Source organism: Hirsutella rhossiliensis (assembly GCF_020360975.1).
Source record: "Hirsutella rhossiliensis strain HR02 chromosome Unknown scaffold00010, whole genome shotgun sequence".
NCBI classification, from domain to species: Eukaryota; Fungi; Ascomycota; class Sordariomycetes; order Hypocreales; family Ophiocordycipitaceae; genus Hirsutella; species Hirsutella rhossiliensis.
The window spans coordinates 1873700-1889983 of NW_025408676.1; the positions used below are offsets into that span (position 1 = coordinate 1873700).

The 16284-nt window shown below is 54.6% G+C and overlaps 3 protein-coding genes across 3 annotated transcripts; 2 read left to right on the forward strand and 1 right to left on the reverse strand.

Moving 5' to 3' along the window:
• Positions 1 to 223: 223 nt before the first annotated feature.
• Positions 224 to 1139, forward strand: HRG_08545 (myb-like DNA-binding domain-containing protein; the record flags this gene model as incomplete). The annotated part of the gene is made up of 2 exons (XM_044867016.1): positions 224 to 568; positions 873 to 1139. The coding sequence occupies 2 exons, from the start codon at positions 224 to 226 to the stop codon at positions 1137 to 1139; spliced, it is 612 nt and encodes a 203-aa protein (XP_044717903.1).
• Positions 1140 to 5696: 4557 nt separating this feature from the next.
• HRG_08546 (cyclin domain-containing protein) lies at positions 5697 to 6593 on the forward strand (the record flags this gene model as incomplete). The annotated part of the gene is made up of 1 exon (XM_044867017.1): positions 5697 to 6593. One exon carries the CDS (start codon positions 5697 to 5699, stop codon positions 6591 to 6593), a length of 897 nt encoding a protein of 298 aa, XP_044717904.1.
• A 2202-nt stretch (positions 6594 to 8795) lies between these two features.
• HRG_08547 (PIF1-like helicase domain-containing protein) lies at positions 8796 to 12847 on the reverse strand (the record flags this gene model as incomplete). Its single annotated transcript, XM_044867018.1, has 14 exons — positions 8796 to 8830; positions 8929 to 9028; positions 9074 to 9095; positions 9162 to 9316; positions 9442 to 9588; positions 9728 to 10252; positions 10308 to 10601; positions 10674 to 10724; positions 10809 to 10881; positions 11133 to 11271; positions 11342 to 11685; positions 11754 to 11915; positions 11958 to 12328; positions 12380 to 12847. 14 exons carry the CDS (start codon positions 12845 to 12847, stop codon positions 8796 to 8798), a joined length of 2886 nt encoding a protein of 961 aa, XP_044717905.1.
• Positions 12848 to 16284: the final 3437 nt, after the last annotated feature.

The following is a 16284-nucleotide window of genomic DNA, read 5'->3' on the forward strand; positions in this document are numbered from 1 at the left end:
TTTACCGTCCCCATCTCGTCCATCCACTCACCCGGCATCCGTGGTGGAGTTGACCCGACATCGAGGAACAGCGGCCATTAGTGTCCAAGGTGTCAGTCATCCGGACCTGGAGCTCAAGTCGGACGGAGCCCGAGCCGGATTTGGGAGCGGATGCCGTTCGACAACTCACTCCTTTTCGCCGCGTACGACGGCAGAGGACGAGTCAACGCCCGCCGAAGTCGCCATGCCATGCCATCGAAGAGGACCATGGTCTAATTTAGAGGACAAGTATTTGATGCAGCTCGTCCATGCACATGGCCCTCTCAACTGGGTTCGCATAGCCCAGACACTGGGCTCGCGCACCGCCAAGCAGTGTCGCGAGCGCTATCACCAGAACCTGAAGCCGACGCTAGACCACGAGCCCATCACTCCCGAGGAGGGTCTGCAAATCGAACGCCTTGTACACGAGATTGGCAAGCGCTGGGCCGAAATCGCCCGTCGACTCCATGGCCGGAGCGACAACGCCGTCAAGAATTGGTGGAACGGTAGCCAGAACCGCCGCAAGCGCCTCGACCGCCGCCGCGCCGTGGTACACACGCCAGCAGCACCATCCCACGCATACGCGCATGTACAGACACACACGCACGCCTTTTTTTGACGACGACAGGTGTCCACGGGTTGTGCCCTTGCCCATGGTGAGACCGGGTGGCCTCCCATTTCCTTGGTCGGCCGCCTGCCCTCGCTCTCCAGCCGCCGACGGCCATGTACTCCACCGTTATGTCCCATGGGGCGAGGCGCCTTTACCCTCGCCCTGCTCATCTGAGCCCGCGGAGTCGGATGCCGGCTCCAACTACACGACGTCGCCGGCTTGCAGCTCGCGAGTCCTGGACCAGACTCCCATTGAGCTGCCGCCCTTGCGAACATGGCAGGCTTCAAGGTCTAGGGGTGCCCGCCTGCCCAGTCCCAGTTCCTTGGCTCCCCAAAATGGCCAGCCCGGGTCGCAACCTCGTCCGCCTCTGGCGGGAGCCCTGGGTCAGCTGCCAACGGCGCCCAACTCACCTGTGCGGAGCCAAGAGCAGCAGCAGCAGGCCGGGTCCGGGTCCGAGGATGCCACTCGAGATAGGGACTCGAGGATGAGGCTGGCGACGCTGCTTGGTTGACGAAGGCTACAATCATGGCCACATGAGCCTTTCAGCATGATGATGCCATTTCCGGAGCCCGCTCATATGCTGAGGCCCGGGGTCGAATCCATGCTGCGAGGAGGGAGAAAAATAACGTGCGTTTGTACACGCATGATTCACGTCGTCTGCTGTGGCGGCGATGCCGTGAGCACTGACTCGGGAAGTACTTTGATTTTTTTTTTCTTGGACGGATGAAGCAGGCGCCTGGCGGAAGCGTGGCCTCGAGTGGCAACGGCGTCGGTGACGCAGTGTGACAGGCAACATGCGGGCAGCAGCAGGTTGGGTCGGGTCGAGTGTCATGGTGGTACTGTCACGAAAAATCAAGCCACCTGTTGTTTAGGTGGTATGTTCAAGGCTCTAGTTAATGGGCCCTTGGTTTTCCTTATCGGGCCCTTGAAGTGTGGCTGCGACTGTGGCGGACTGTCAACCCTACTTTGCGGCTTTGCCTGCGCGCCGGTGCGACACAGTCCCTGATTAGGCTCTCGCTCCGTAATGCAGCTACGGCGCTCTCTGCAGCAGCTTGCCAGGTCTCGAACTTCTGGCGGAAAAGTGACTCCATCGGTGCGGCGTTGGTGCGTTGGGGATGCCCTCACTTTGGTATGCGTTCTAAGTGTTGCACCAGTCCACCAAAAGTGGAGGCCACCTCCAATGGTGACTGGTTGTCTGGCCTGATATGCTCCTAGCTCTACACTAAGTTAATTACTCGTCCCACAGACCCACGTAAAGTGGGTCCTCACCACCTGTCTGTGTCAACCACCTGGCTGTGTCACTTCACCGCTTCAAGCCTCTATCTTGACCTCAACAACGGCACATTATGAAGAATAAAGAGCTTACGCTTGAAAGGCGCGTAGCCGAGGCTATTAAAGCCATTGAGGCAAATCCCAATATGTCCCTTCGCGCTGCGGCTAAGGAATTTGGGGTTCCACGCGAACGACTCCGCTTGCGATTTCACGGCATCCAACCTCGCAGCGGCCATAAAGCAACGCATACGAGGCTATCGCCAGCTCAAGAGGACTCAATCGATCTGTATATCGATCGTCTTGAGCGTATAGGACTTGCGGTGCGGAAGGACTTATTACGCGATGCAGCAAATCGGGTTCTAAGCTCCACGGTCGGCCCTGATGGTACCCGCAACGAACCCTTCGACTCCCAATGCTTTGTTGGCAAAACTGGATATCCCGTTTTATTAAACGCAAGGGATATCATATTATGAAGCAAAGGTACTCGATAACCAACGCAAGCTTGCCGAATCAGTCCCGCACGTTACCGAGTACTTCAAGAAGCTCCACGAGACGATTGCCTCGTACGGGATTAACCCGGCTGATATCTGGAATATGGACGAGACGGGCTTCCGTATTGGTATTGGCAGGGACCAAGTTGTCGTCACGAAATCAAGGCGATCGCAATACTTTGGTATTGAGGAAAACAGGGAGTCGGCAACAGCCGTTGAAGCGATTTCTGCCGATGGTCGATACATCCCTGCGTTTTGATCCTATCCGGCAAGGTCCACCTCGAACAGTGGTACGGCATCAAGGAGCTAGATGGCGATACCCTTATTGGTGTTACGGAAACGGGATTTACGAACGATCAGCTCAATCTAGCGTGGATTCAACATTTCGATAAGCATGCAAAGAGCAAAGGTGCTTGGAGGCTATTGCTCCTTGACGGCCACGGCTCCACCATACCCTTGACCTTATCGAGTACGCTGAAGCCCATAATATTGTGCTCTTTGCATTGCCTCCGCATCTTACGCATCTCCTTCAACCGCTTGACGTCGTGGTATTTCAGCCGTATAAACATTACCACAGTCGGGCAGTCGATTTTGCTATTCGCAGTGGTGCGAGTAAAATCACCAAGCTGGAGTTCCTCGCTATGATCCAATCAATCCGCGTCAAAGCCTTCAAGGAGTCTACAATCCTCTCGGCATTCAAAAACAGGAATCCACCCATTCAATCCAAAGCCAATCCTCGAGAGACTCAAAGAGAGGGCGGGACCAGACGCCGCCGACAGAGCTACCTGCAGAGCCGTATTCATCCCCTTTGGTACCCCCATACCGTACGGAAGTTTGAATCAGTTGGCCAACGTCTCCTTGAGTTTGACCCAATTGATGATATTGAGAAGGAGGTCTTCGTACATAACCTTCAACGCTACGTTAAAGGTGCAATCTCCCAAGGCCACGAGTTAAAGCAAACGATGGTCGATCTGTACAATACCAAGCTTGCCGAGCAGCAACGCCAAGGCCGGAAGAAATACAAGAACCGCCACCTTCAAAGCGGTGGAGTACTGACTGTAGACGAAGGAGGGCTATTGCGAAGTCAAAGGAAGATATTCGCATTGCAAAAGCAGAAAAGTTGGTACTGGCGAAGCAAAGAGGAGAAAGGGCGATTGAGCTCGAGGAGCGACGGGCAGCCCGGGCGGCTAAGAAAGCCGAAAAAGAAGCCCAACGATCAGCTTTATAAGCTACAAAAGTCAAAATAGGTAGACTATTGCGGCCAGTATTCAATTATCGTATGCATCAATTTTTAACTTTTTTTGCCGTTTTATTATTAAATTAAGTTGGCGTTGAAGCCGTCAAGTGACACAGCCAGGTGGTTGACACAGACAGGTGGTGAGGACCCACTTTACGTGGGTCTGTGGGACGAGTAGTGACAAGCTTTCACAGTTGACGGCTCAGGTTTAAGGCGGGGAAAGGACGCGGCAGTCACGTGACTATTTAGCCACACTTCAAGGGCCCGATAAGGAAAACCAAGGGCCCATTAACTAGAGCCATGTTCAATTGAACATCAAATCTGCTTCGCGACAGGTACGGCTCATGAATGTTCAAAGGCAGCTCTTTACAGAACTCTCACGGGGTCGCGCTCTTGGGCCAAATAGTGTTTAAGGAGCATTCATTAATACCCAGCTCTGTCTGATGGATTTCACCCCGTTCAGTTACTGCCATGTCTGCATCGTCAGGGTGTTAAGGCTACGTAGGCGTGTCTATAGGCGTGTGTGAGATGGATCCTTGGTGCGCAGTGTTGTTGGGCCGGGCCTGGAGCAATCGGGAGGGCTTCGACGACAATAGGGAAAGAGGCGCAAAATCAATTTCCACCTTTCTCCTTGGTTCCGAGCCTGGGAGTCACCCTGTCTGTGTCTCTCCGTCTTGTGGTGCAAGTACGAAAGTACACATGGTTTCAATTGGTAAAAACTCCCCCCCCCTTTCTTTTCCTTCCTGTGCCGGTCGGGTAATCTGTTGCATGACGTGGTGCGTTGCACGACGCAGTGAGGCCGAAAGAGGGGTGTTACCGAAAGAGGGGTGGGGGAAGAGGGCATTCAAGGAGGGACAGACACAACGAAATACAACGATCACACCCATTGTTACTCTCAGCAAGCTGAGAGCGCGGGCGGAAGGATAAGGGCAGGCACAATTGAGTCCAAACGATGATGCATGTTTTTTATCTATCTGTGTGACATTGAGGGGGTATTTATACGAATAGATACCTATCTGGGACCCGTGGAGGCCCTGAATCAGGGCCAATTCCCGTGTATCCCGATTAGGGCAATGTTCCTCTACTGTATCGATACCTGACTCAAGTCCCTGTGTCTGACCTGCCTCTTTCACCGGAGTTTATACGTGTGCGGATTAGACCGTCAGTCTGCTCCCTCTGACAGTTACACATCAATGCCCACTTGCATGCTCTCTTCGTGAGACGGGACATTTGATCCAACATTTTTAGTGCAGCCTCAACGCCGCGCACACCGCACCACGCACTCCACTTTGCATTTTCAATGGCTTCAAATAATAAGTAAATCATACGCTCATTTTATATGTCTTAAAAGTGAGATGCGACATGCGTGGAATGGTGTAGGTCATTTTCAAAAAGCTGTCCACAGGTTTTCTGCATGTCTACGACCCAAGTTGGCTTACGAAGGCACTAGCACTCGGGACGGACACGGCAACTGCCGCGACCGTTTGATTGAACTGTGTAGCGTTTCTCATTCCTCCCGCTCCCGTTTGTCTCCCCGTCCCTTGCGTCGCTCCGGACGTTCTAGCAACTTACCGTTGGCAACAGCATTTTGGTTGGGGAAGCGAGAACCAAAGCAAATGAATGATGCGGGTCGCTGCAACCCCTGCCTCCCTCCACCCCTCCCAACTAACAAAATGCAACGGCTCCACATAGGTTCGGACGCAAGGAGGACTCAGAGACCACAGGCGGTGGGTGATCTCGTTGCCGTGCTGTTAGAAGGGAACATTGCATATTGGAGGCAAAGTGCCCGAATCGGGTGTGTGAAAGCAGCCAGCTATGACTGCAGCGCTGGTTCCAGACCCGCCGAGGCAAAAGCTTTGCCTTTGCTTTTCGAAAACCAACAATTCTCACTGTTTCCCCTTCCCATCGTCAAAAGGCCACGTCTATATCTTTTACCACCACCGCCGCCGTCGTCGTTACTACTGGCTCTACTTGGGTGCGATTGTGCCATTCCGCGAATCCGCCCATCACCATGTCGCCGACTCAGCTGCATGGTCCCCCCTAACACAGCTAATCCTTACAGCCCAATATGGCGTCGTTGCACCTCACCATGGATGAACTCAACAAGGCCGCACTCGAGCATTTTCTCCACCAGCCCGTCAGCAGTGACAAGATTGTCCTCTTGGCCGCGGCCGCGCAGAACGTCGTCACCTGCGACTCGCTCAACCCCTCGAAGCACCAGGACCTCCCTCCCGCGCAAAAGAGCCCTGAACTCTGGTCCGCCATACCCGTCGAAGAAGACAATATACCGACTCTGGGGGAGTTCATCACCCAGCTGGTCGTGTCATCTAATGTGCAGGTACCGACGCTCATGTCAACGCTTGTCTACCTGGCCCGCGTTAAGTCCAAGCTGCAGCCCATGGCCCGCGGTCAGCGGTGCACCATCCACCGCATCTTCCTGGCTTCCCTCATCCTAGCCTCCAAGTATCTCAACGACAGGTCGCCCAAGAATAAGCATTGGGCCAATCACACTCACATCAACACGGAGATGTACAGCTTCGGCTTCACCCGCACCGAGGTCAACATGATGGAAAAGCAGCTCCTCTTCCTGCTTGGGTGGGAGTTAAGGATCACGACGAAGGACTTGTACCGCGAGCTCGACTTCTTCCTCGAGCCCGTCCGCGCTCAGATTGTCGAGAGATATGCAATAGCGATGCGGCCGAGGGAGGAGCAGAGGCGGCGGCAGGAGATCTACATCCCTGCAACCCACTATCACAGCCCTGCCTTACCCCGAGGCAACTCGCGCTCCCACGACGCCACTCCCGAGCACATGCGCGTTGCTGGAGGAGGGAGGACCTACACTAGCTCGGGCAGCTCGTACGCCTCGTTGGCTCTTTCGAGCCGACAACAGTCTTGCTCGACCACGCCTCTGGAATCGGCCGACGATGCGTATGTTTGCGAGACCCAAAATTCCCCGCTTATTTGACTCGCCCGTCGGGATTGTTATCAACACCGAAACGCCCAAGGACGTGCCAGTACCGTTGAGCATGCGAATGCCGCCTTGCAAGATCTTGATGGAGCAGTATCACCAGTTTCACGAAAACGCAGCCAAGAAACGCCACAGATGTGGCATATGGGGAGGACTCTTGGCCGTGGCCGGGGCTGTTGGTTCTTAATGTGAGGTGATGGATGTGTGTTGCTGCAGGTTGGATCATGACAACCCTGGCTATGTGCTACATGCTCTCTACTTCCCTGCCATCCATTCTGCCGCATCGATGAACTAGAATGCAATGAATCCGCGCAGCGAGACAGGCATTCGGCGAGTGTGTTGATGTTCGGACGAGCGAGAGGGTGACTAGATCTATGGCATCTTCTCAGGATACGTGGAAAGCTGGCCTTCCCGCCATACCCTCTGCATTATTTCTCCTCGAAATCTGTCACGAAAAATCAAGCCACCTGTTGTTCAGGCGGTATGTTCAATTGAACATCAAATCTGCTTCGCGACACACCCCCTCAGGGAGGCCGGGACGATCCCGGGATTCCTGGACCCTTATGCTTGAAATCTTCGCATCTGAACAGACACTCGCATCTTGGGACTTTTACACAACGGATTCCCTGTTCTTCCTGGGCCCCTACTAGGCAGACACTTCGGGGAAGCCAGGCGGGACTCGAACACCGACTCCATCGGGGTGCGCGCTAGCCTAGGTGGTCGTGCGCAGCTACCGGGAAGTTCCAGGAGGGGTAACCCCTCCTCCCGGGCTCATAACTGTCACGAAAAATCAAGCCACCTGTTGTTCAGGCGGTATGTTCAATTGAACATCAAATCTGCTTCGCGACAAATTCTGGACGGACTTTTAGAGTACCGTTAGATAGCTGGCGGATATCGCAGGGGCTTTTTAGTGCGTGATCGGCGGATGACCCCGCAGATGACAGCCCAGCCCGTAATATCCCGGATTTCCTGGTGATATCGGCAGCGCGACGCAGGCGCCCGACGGCTGCGCATCGCGGCACAATAAAAATTGTACCTACGTGAAGCCCTGCGTCTGACGATTCATTTGATCTAACTTGCGTATTGGTAGCTTGCGTGGTTGTGATATTGTGTCCGGAAACGTGAAATGGGTCGGATTTTCGGGCGGTCTCCAGCGTATCGTTCAGCGCACTGCCGCCACATCTCCACTAAACCTCCACTAAAATAGTCGACTATTTCCAATTCTTCTCATTACTGGTATAACAGCCTTTGGCAACGCTAGACTCATCGTGGGCTTGGTTTTCTTTACACTACGGACACAAAGATACTATCATTTTACTCGTCAGAACGAGACGAACAAGATGGCATCAGTTTTGTCACGACTAGATGGCCAAATCTGACTTAGATTGCTCAGGGGTGACCTAGGCCATAGACACTCGGGTGATCTCTGTCACATGTAACTGGAAAGATGCCATGCATGTGAGGGTTATAGAGAGTCAAATTGGCCTTAACCACTGCCAATGTCAAGGGGACAAAGGTCCCAGTAATATACACAAGAATGGTGCCCCTGTAGGTTGCGACGCCTCCTCGGCTGGGGCGGAATATCGCTTGACAATCTGATCCAGGAGCTATTTATTTTGGCCTGTACGCCCTCATTACGTAGCCGCCACTGTGAGCCCCATCGCCTCTCTAACGCGTCAACCGAGTCCATATAGCCTGCCAGACCATGTCTCCAGAGCCTCACGAGATCTCTGACTGTACGAATAGTACGTGGGAGTCCGATCTGTGGAGGTAACTCTGTCGTTGTCGTGATGGCCGTTGGGGCTCTGGTCTCCGGGGATGAAGACTGCATTCGTTGCGAGGATGTTGGAATACCTTGCTGTTGTTCGTATCGAACAGTCTGACGATGTGTTCTGCCGAAAGGGCTGATAGTTGTGACTATAGTGATCTCAGCCTTGTTGCGTTCTTGGATCTCGTCTTTCAGCCTCGTGACTTCTGCTTAAAGAGAAAATACTTCGTCACGCCTTGCACTTTAGACCAGTGGTGCAAGGCATACAATCAACCGAAGGCTGCAAGTCTGCTGTCAACGGTAAGGCAGGCCTGAAAATTCAAGAATCTACAGTCATGCATTCATTGCGTCATCTACGTCTTGGTAGCATCAAGTGGAGTTACGTAGCCCTAGCCGTTCTTATACGGATTCTGGTGAGAACCTGCCAACTCCTAAATCTTTGGTCCCTCATCTTCATCTTGATACCCTCCGGGGATGTGTATGTCAGATGATTGCGGTCGAACAGGGCATCGAGCATCAACCCCTGTAGCGTTTTTACACGCGAGACGGCCACATAACTCAAACCTGTCTGAAAGTCACGGCAGGACAGATCTGTCACGATCCTGTCTTCGGTGATGCTCTGCGACTTATGAACCGTAATGGCGTAGCATACGACCAGGGGAAACTGAGTGCGAGTGCAGAGTGTAGCTCCAACGAGAAATCCCTTTACTGCCACAATCGGGACAATCTTCCTACCATCCGCGGTGGTCAGGAATGCCGGTCCGGTATATTTGTCAAACTCCATCATGATTACACACGGTTGGTCTCGGATGGGATCAGCGCCAGGTGCCCAGCCAATGTTGTGCACTGTGCCGCGAGCGCCGTTGCAGAGGCCAACTTGTTGCCAGAGGTTGCACGTCAGCATTAAGCGGGCACCAATGCATACAGGGACCTGTTTCGCAAGGTTGCCCGCCTTGTCGTCGGAGCAGCAGCCGCGCCGGGGCCAACATTTGTAGCGATGACCTGAATGACTGGTCGGTTGAGGCGGTCAAGGTGGTAATGGTTATATTCGTTCACCCGGTCTTTCGTGGCATATACCCGTAAGGCGTTGGCGAACCTGGCGACCTCCTGATCGTCTAGCTTTGCCTGCACGCGGCCGGAGAGAAGTTTCCAGGACTCGTGGGATAGTAGGAGCAGCCGCAGTTCTCCGAGAGCCTTGCGAAAGGACGCCTGATCATCGCCGCACTGCCGCTGAACAACGCTCAGGAAGACGGTCTTATCGAAGCGCATATAAGCGTTCCTTCCTTGATCTCCACTCCCTGCACCTCTTTGTCGTAGTACAGCGGTTTCTGTAGAACAGGGGAAGCTGGAAGAAGTCGCCGACCAAAAGGATATTGAGTCCGCCAAAGAACTCCTCGTTCCGATGCGGAAATGCCTCACGGAGACGGTCGTCGATCCAGGATAGCATACGCAGTCCCAGCATACTCTTCTCGTCAATGATTAGGTACTGAATATCCTTCAGCTTCTTCTGGAGCTGGGCCTTGTCGATGGCGGAGAGCGGCCTGAAGTCCTTGTTGATCGGGAGGTGAAGCAGCGAGTGCAAAGTAGTGCCTGATATCTGGTTCCCTGCGACACCCGTCGGTGCGGCACGCCAGACAGGTGTCACTCTCCCGCGTGTAGCGGCCTGGAGGTGCGCCGAGAGCAGGTTGATGAGATATGACTTGCCTGTGCCACCGCCACCATCGACATGGAGTAACAACTGGGAACGGTCTTGGGCGAGAAAGTGGCCCATCACCGTGTCATACACGATGCGCTGCTCCGGATTCAGGGCATCGCGTGCTTCCAGAGGCTGGTGCTCCACATCAAGGGAAAGGAGCTTTCCGCCTTGCGTTGCTCCCAGTAGTTGCCGCTGAGAATATCCTCGTTGGTATATCGTCCCACGTGAGAGCCCAGTCATAATTCACGTCGATATTTCGCCGGCCAAGTACGTCGATGTCCTCTTCCTCCAGCGGCCGGTCTGGCAGCATGCGGGCGAGCTCATGCCAGTCCTCCTCTGCGATGGGCTCGTCATGGACCTCCTGCTCAAACTCATCGTCCTCCGCCTGGAGCTCGTTTGTTCCCACCTCCCCGTAATGGTCGTCCTCATGGAAATGGTGTCGCTGCCGACAACACCGGTACGCCGCAACAAAGGACTCAAACCGCTGCCCGTCCACAGCAAGCAACTCCTCCGGAGCGCGATGCGGATGGGCCATCATCAACTTGACGCGGCAGAAGTCATGAAACTGGGTTGAGGTTTCCACTGGCCTATACCGAGGACAGTAGGACAGAACCCTCTTCTTCGCGTTCGCACCGAGTCTCCTCCATGTCTTGAGATTGTACGACTGCAGGTACTCGAGATAAGTAATACTCTCATGCTGGTCATTTCTCTGCAGATATTTCCGGTAGCTGCCGACAGCCTCACTGACATCATCATCGACGCGGTACGACCGCGCATGCTGCTCAACGGGCGGCAGTCGACGTACACAACCACCCGAGTCCCTTCCTGCAGAGGGATATTGAGTAGCAAGTGGGAGATTTCCTGCGCTGAATAATCTCTCTCCGCAATCAGCTTGTTCATGAGGCGAGAGGAGAAGGACAACAGAGGTTGGTGGTGTGCTGTATGCGGCAAAATCTGATCCGCAAGCCTGCAGTAAGGCTCTGTCTTCTTCTCCGATTTGCTGCAATACTTGGCAGCGTATGTAATGACTGCTTGCAAGCTGGTGCATGGAGATATGTCAATGTTGGCCAACCATCCCAGAATGATGGCAGGATTGAAATGGTTCATGAGGCTGTCGTTGCGGGCCGCCTCGAAGATGTAGTACGACCTGCCTTCCTTCCTGATGACCGCGGCCAGCTCTCTCAAGGCACGGGGAAGTCGAAACGACACTCCTTTCCGGATTCGCCACGTTGGCCGCCTCAATGTCGCCAGCAGCTCCTTCCATGTCCCTCGCGAGGTCACCGCTTCCCTTTCTGACTCGCAAGCAGTACGTGGTATTGCATCTGTGGCGCTGGCAGCGGTTGACGATTTGCGAGAGCCGCAGGAATGTCATCTCCACGCCCAGCGGATCCACGCTCAGCGGATTGCCCTCCCCCTGAGGCACAGTCCTACGGGGCTCCGGGTTCACGGCCGTGACGTGGAAGCCCCATACGCGTGCAAACATGTCACGAGCAGCTTCGTCCTCCATGTCGGCGGCTGGGCCCTCCTGCATCCAGTACAGACCGTGGTTGTGCGGACTGCCACGGCCTTGCCATTCATATCGATCCCAGTAATCCGTGACGTTGAACTTTTCCGCAACACGATATCTCGAAAGAAGCAGTATCGGCGGTAGAAGTGGAAAGCAGCAATGTGAGGGTTCTGACGCAATAAGTACCGCGACAATGCCATCCTTTCCGGCTCGGACGCGCGCAGCCATTCTCCATATCGGGGCATGTGTTGGTAGAGGCTCCGCCAGTGCAAATCGGCTGGGCTAAATGTGATAAATGCGCCAGGACAGCCCAGGCTGTACGCATACGCCTCGAGGTCCTGCCTCTTTCTGTTCCAAAAGGGGCGCGTACCGCGAATCGACACCGCATGCCTTGTGATTGAGTTTATCAGCGCCTGCGCCTCAGGATCCTCGCTGTGTTCGAGCGCCTGAATAAGCTGCTCTCGCGTGAGCGCTTCACGGGTGCCATCATGTTGCTTCACGAAGAACTTCGACCGCGCACGTGCTTGGGACCGCATCAGGGTATTGAATGCGACAAAACGGAAGGTTGGGTGCCGCGCAAAACGCCCGTCGTGCCACCGCATCGCGTGCTCGATGTAATCCTTGTAATCTATCGACCGCAAGCGAGGCTCGACAAAGTCGGCTCTCCCGTCTGGGAAGAGGCATGGGAATGCCAATGAGAGCAGGGCATGAGAGCGATTGAACTCATTGATCGGCGTATGCCGTATATTCGGGAGCCGCAGCTGCTGGTGCCGCGCCCGCTCTTGGGAGCCTGTGGCAAGAGGAAGACTTGCCTCCGGTTCTGGCTCGCCCACGAGAATAGACCGCAGAGCATCGAGCTCCGTGTCCTTGGTCAACAGGTCCGGTACCGCAGCCGCGTCCTCTAGGTCAGGCTCCGCCTCCTGATCTTCCTCCTCCGGTCTTACATCGGCAGCCTCCACCTGGCTTTGGGGAATGGCGTCCACCACATTGCCGTCCTCGGGCAGTTGGCTCAGTCGCTCGTTGTCGATGACGATGCATCGGTATCCAGGATGGTGATGGCGGAGGTAGTCAAGCCATATCATAACCGCCTGGCGGCGCACACGGAACTGACGGGTAAATTGCCGGCTTAGATTGGCGTGTGACGACGTGTTGGCAGGACGCAGCAACACCGTGTTTAACTCCCGTGGCAGAAGTGGGAGCTGGTTGTACACCAAGCCAACCTCACGAAGAAAGTGAACGACATGCCCCCGATACTTGTACTGCTGCCCTCGCACCAGCATGATGTTCACATGGACGTGGACGCGAGCGATCAATGACTCTTCTGTAGGCGTGAGCTCAGGCAATCGTGTCGGTACGGGACCAAAGTCAAGTTGATTTTCGGCAGAGAAGAAATAAGGCTCGTCAGAGCCGCGCTTCTCATCCTTTCGATAGCAACGCGAGCAAATGCCGTCATAATCAATTCCCATCTGAAACCAACACTCGCGACATCGGCTGCAGTATTCCATCTAATCATTGTCAAGTTTGGTCTCCTCGCCACAGCGAATGCATACGATGGAAACCACGCCACCTTGAGACCCTCGATGAGGCATAGGGTTCACTGCGGTTGAAAGCAGCTGCGTACGATGGGTTTGTTGGCGACCCGCGATGCTCAGAGTAGCTCTGTGACATTCAGGGGCAAGTGCAAAATTGGACCCACTTTTAGAAGGCCATCATCCAGTTGAGTTACGTTTTAGAAACCATACAACCAATCAGATGTCAGAAAACTTAACTGATCCCTGCTGCACCAAACCCTCATACGAGAGGAAGGCTCGCCAGCCGCGGCTCGCGCAAAGAAGCCTTTCGGAACGAAATTTGGCGACAAGAGAACCGGAGAAGAGTTGGCTACAGAAGAGAGAGAGTTGGCGACAGTAGATAGGAGACAGGAAGAAGAGTGAGGTCGAGATACGAGACACGGCGAGAGACGTAGAGCATTATCGTGAGTGAAACCGAGACAGAGCGTCGGGAAGGCAGGCTAGGCCGCTGGAGGAAATTTTGTTTAAAAGGCGCAAACTCAAAGGGCGTGGAGAGACGGCAGGGTTGAAGAGAGATGTGAGTGGGTAATGCATGTCTGGGCGAGTGGAAGGCTCGGAAAATTTACATGTGCTACCGGTATAAGTCGTAGGTATAAACAGAATAAGGAGTATATTGGGAAGTTTTGACTTGATCGTCTTCATGAAAAGGAGAACAAGAAGAGAAGAGAATGTGCTATTCGAGCCTTTGGCAGTTGATTTTGAGGATGATGAGACATGTTGTCATGTTGTATTGTTTCGTTTGATGCTTTAAAGTTCAGAGAATATTCTTGGGCGGACGTCGGGCGCGCAGTGGTCGGGAAGATATCGACGCGGGAGGTCTGATAGAGCCAGAGGCGGATGTGTCTTGGTGATTGACCTGTTCGGTGTCCGTCTCTGACTCTGCGGGGTCTTCCGGGGACAGAAAGGAGGAGGTATCGGATTTGGGAGTCTTGACCGTCACAGTCGGTGATTATGGTGGAAGTTTCGGGAGAAAGTCGCGGTCTCTTGGTTGGGGTTTGGTAGGGATCGGGCAATGACCGACTTGATGCCAGCATAAGGGATCGACTGGGCCAGAAGCATGCGGCGTGGGGAGGCGGGGCTTTGGGCGGCCTTGGGTTTCTTCGTAGAGGTAAACCTGGCCAACGCAACGCTATAGTCCGAGGATTGCCGACCGCGCTCTTGGGTGTCGTCGGCAGTAGTTGTGTTGCAGAAGCCTGGCCGGACATGGCCTTGTCGTGGAAAGTCCACGTGTCGGGGACGACGATGAAGATATAGTCTTGGTCGAAAGCCGGGGCATGTTTCATGATCTGGTGATCCAGTAAGCCGGCGATTTTGCCCGTACAGGTGAAGAGAGCGTTCGACTGGAACTGGCTGTCGCGCCTCTCGGTCATATTCTTGCATAGGAGGTCAAGGATTAGCGTGAATGGGGAAGATGACGAAAACTTGGAAGGGTGAAAGCCCTTGAAGGGGTTTGCCGGGAATCCCAGGACAAATAAAGGTGGAGAGCTGGACAAAGCCGCAGCAGCTCAGCTGGGTGTCGTCAAGGGCCGCAGCCGAGTTTCCATGCAGGAGGTCGCGGCCGGAGCCGATGACAGGTCCCGTGAAGGAGACAATGGGTTGTATCGTTGGGAAAGTATCCACCGAGCTGAGGTGCGAGTGACAATTCTATGGATATCGTCAGGAGGGCAGTGGCGACAGAGATTTGGAGCATAGACTCACGGTTGGTAGCTGTGATCGCGGACTATAAGCGCGGGGACGGTGTATTCTGTGATGTTATCATCGTCCGACTCAAGCCATCACGTCGCTCGATTTCCACGTCAGGGCAAAGGGATGAACACGGCCGACCATGAAGAACCATTGCTCGGTCCATTCCGAGGAGATTATCTGTTGGTTGTATATGGAAATATTAAGGCTGAAGAAGATGCAGGTCGATGGATTGCCAGTATCTGACCGGATTGCTGCATACTCCGGAGTCGACAGCCATGAGGGCGTGGGAAGGAAGACCCTCGCTAGGGTTTCTGCGTTGAGCCCTTTGACACGATGCTCATTCTGGTAGGCGAACCTAGCCGGGCAGCCGGGCTGGACAAAGGCCATCATGGACATGTCGGCGCCAGCATTTTCTGGCTGTCAAGAGGTTGCCGCGGGAGGACGAGGTATCGACGTTGAGCTGGGAGGCCGACATCGTGAGAACATGGCAGATGTAGTCACCGTGGAAGTGTAAATGAGGGGTTACGCAGAGTGGAGGTGGGCATCCTATAAAGCAGGTTTTCTTGCTGCTCGAAAGAGGGCTCGCGGCTAGGGTCGGGGAGACTTAAGAGTCAGAGAATGCTACCTAGGTGATAGATCAGAAGCGGGGGTATGCGGGAATGAGCTGGCGAGGTTCTTGAACAGTCTCGACCATCTGGTTCTATGGTCGTGAGTGAAGTAGGAGCCGGGGTTGGAAGTTGAGTAGGGGTGATGGCTATGTCGCGAGAAGTTGGAGGTCGGCGAACAGTAAGGTTAGTGTGGGTAAGTCTGCGGAGAAAGAAAGTCCAGCAGTACCCTTCGGTGTCATCGTTGCATGGAGTAGATAGCAAAGGCGACAATAACGAATGAGAGTGAAGGAAAGAAAGAGGTTATGGTAGTATTGCAGGGTCCCTTTTGACGGTCGTCGGTAGTTGGATGGGCATTGCGTGCGGCTGAGCGAGGCGGGTGCCGACCGTGTCGAGTCCACTATTGGGACACGGTGAAGTCGGATATAGGGGACGACCTGAGGAGGAGGATGCGAGTTGGTCACGAGAACTCTCAAGAGGGTTTGCAAGTCGAGACTCCGGTGGCTAGCGACTACAAGAGGACAGGCAGGGGATCCTGGCTGTCGCTTTGCATGAAGGCCGTTGATGCGACGTTGGTGGTGGCGAGGAGCAAACCTAGCCGGGTAGTCCGGTTGCACGAGGACACCGTGGACATGTTATCGCCGGCAGCCTTTTGGCTGTTGCTCGACGAGGTGGAGTGGCAGATATTGATGGAGCAACTGATGCGCAAGGTGGGTGGGACGGCGTTGGAAGGGCCGGAGTATGGTTGGAAGTGTGCGGCGGGCGGTTGGCGCGGCCACCCCCATGTGCCGGAGGTCGGCGGTAGCCAGGGATTCGCTGGAGTGCGCAAAGAGAGCACGGCGATGGAAGGGCCGC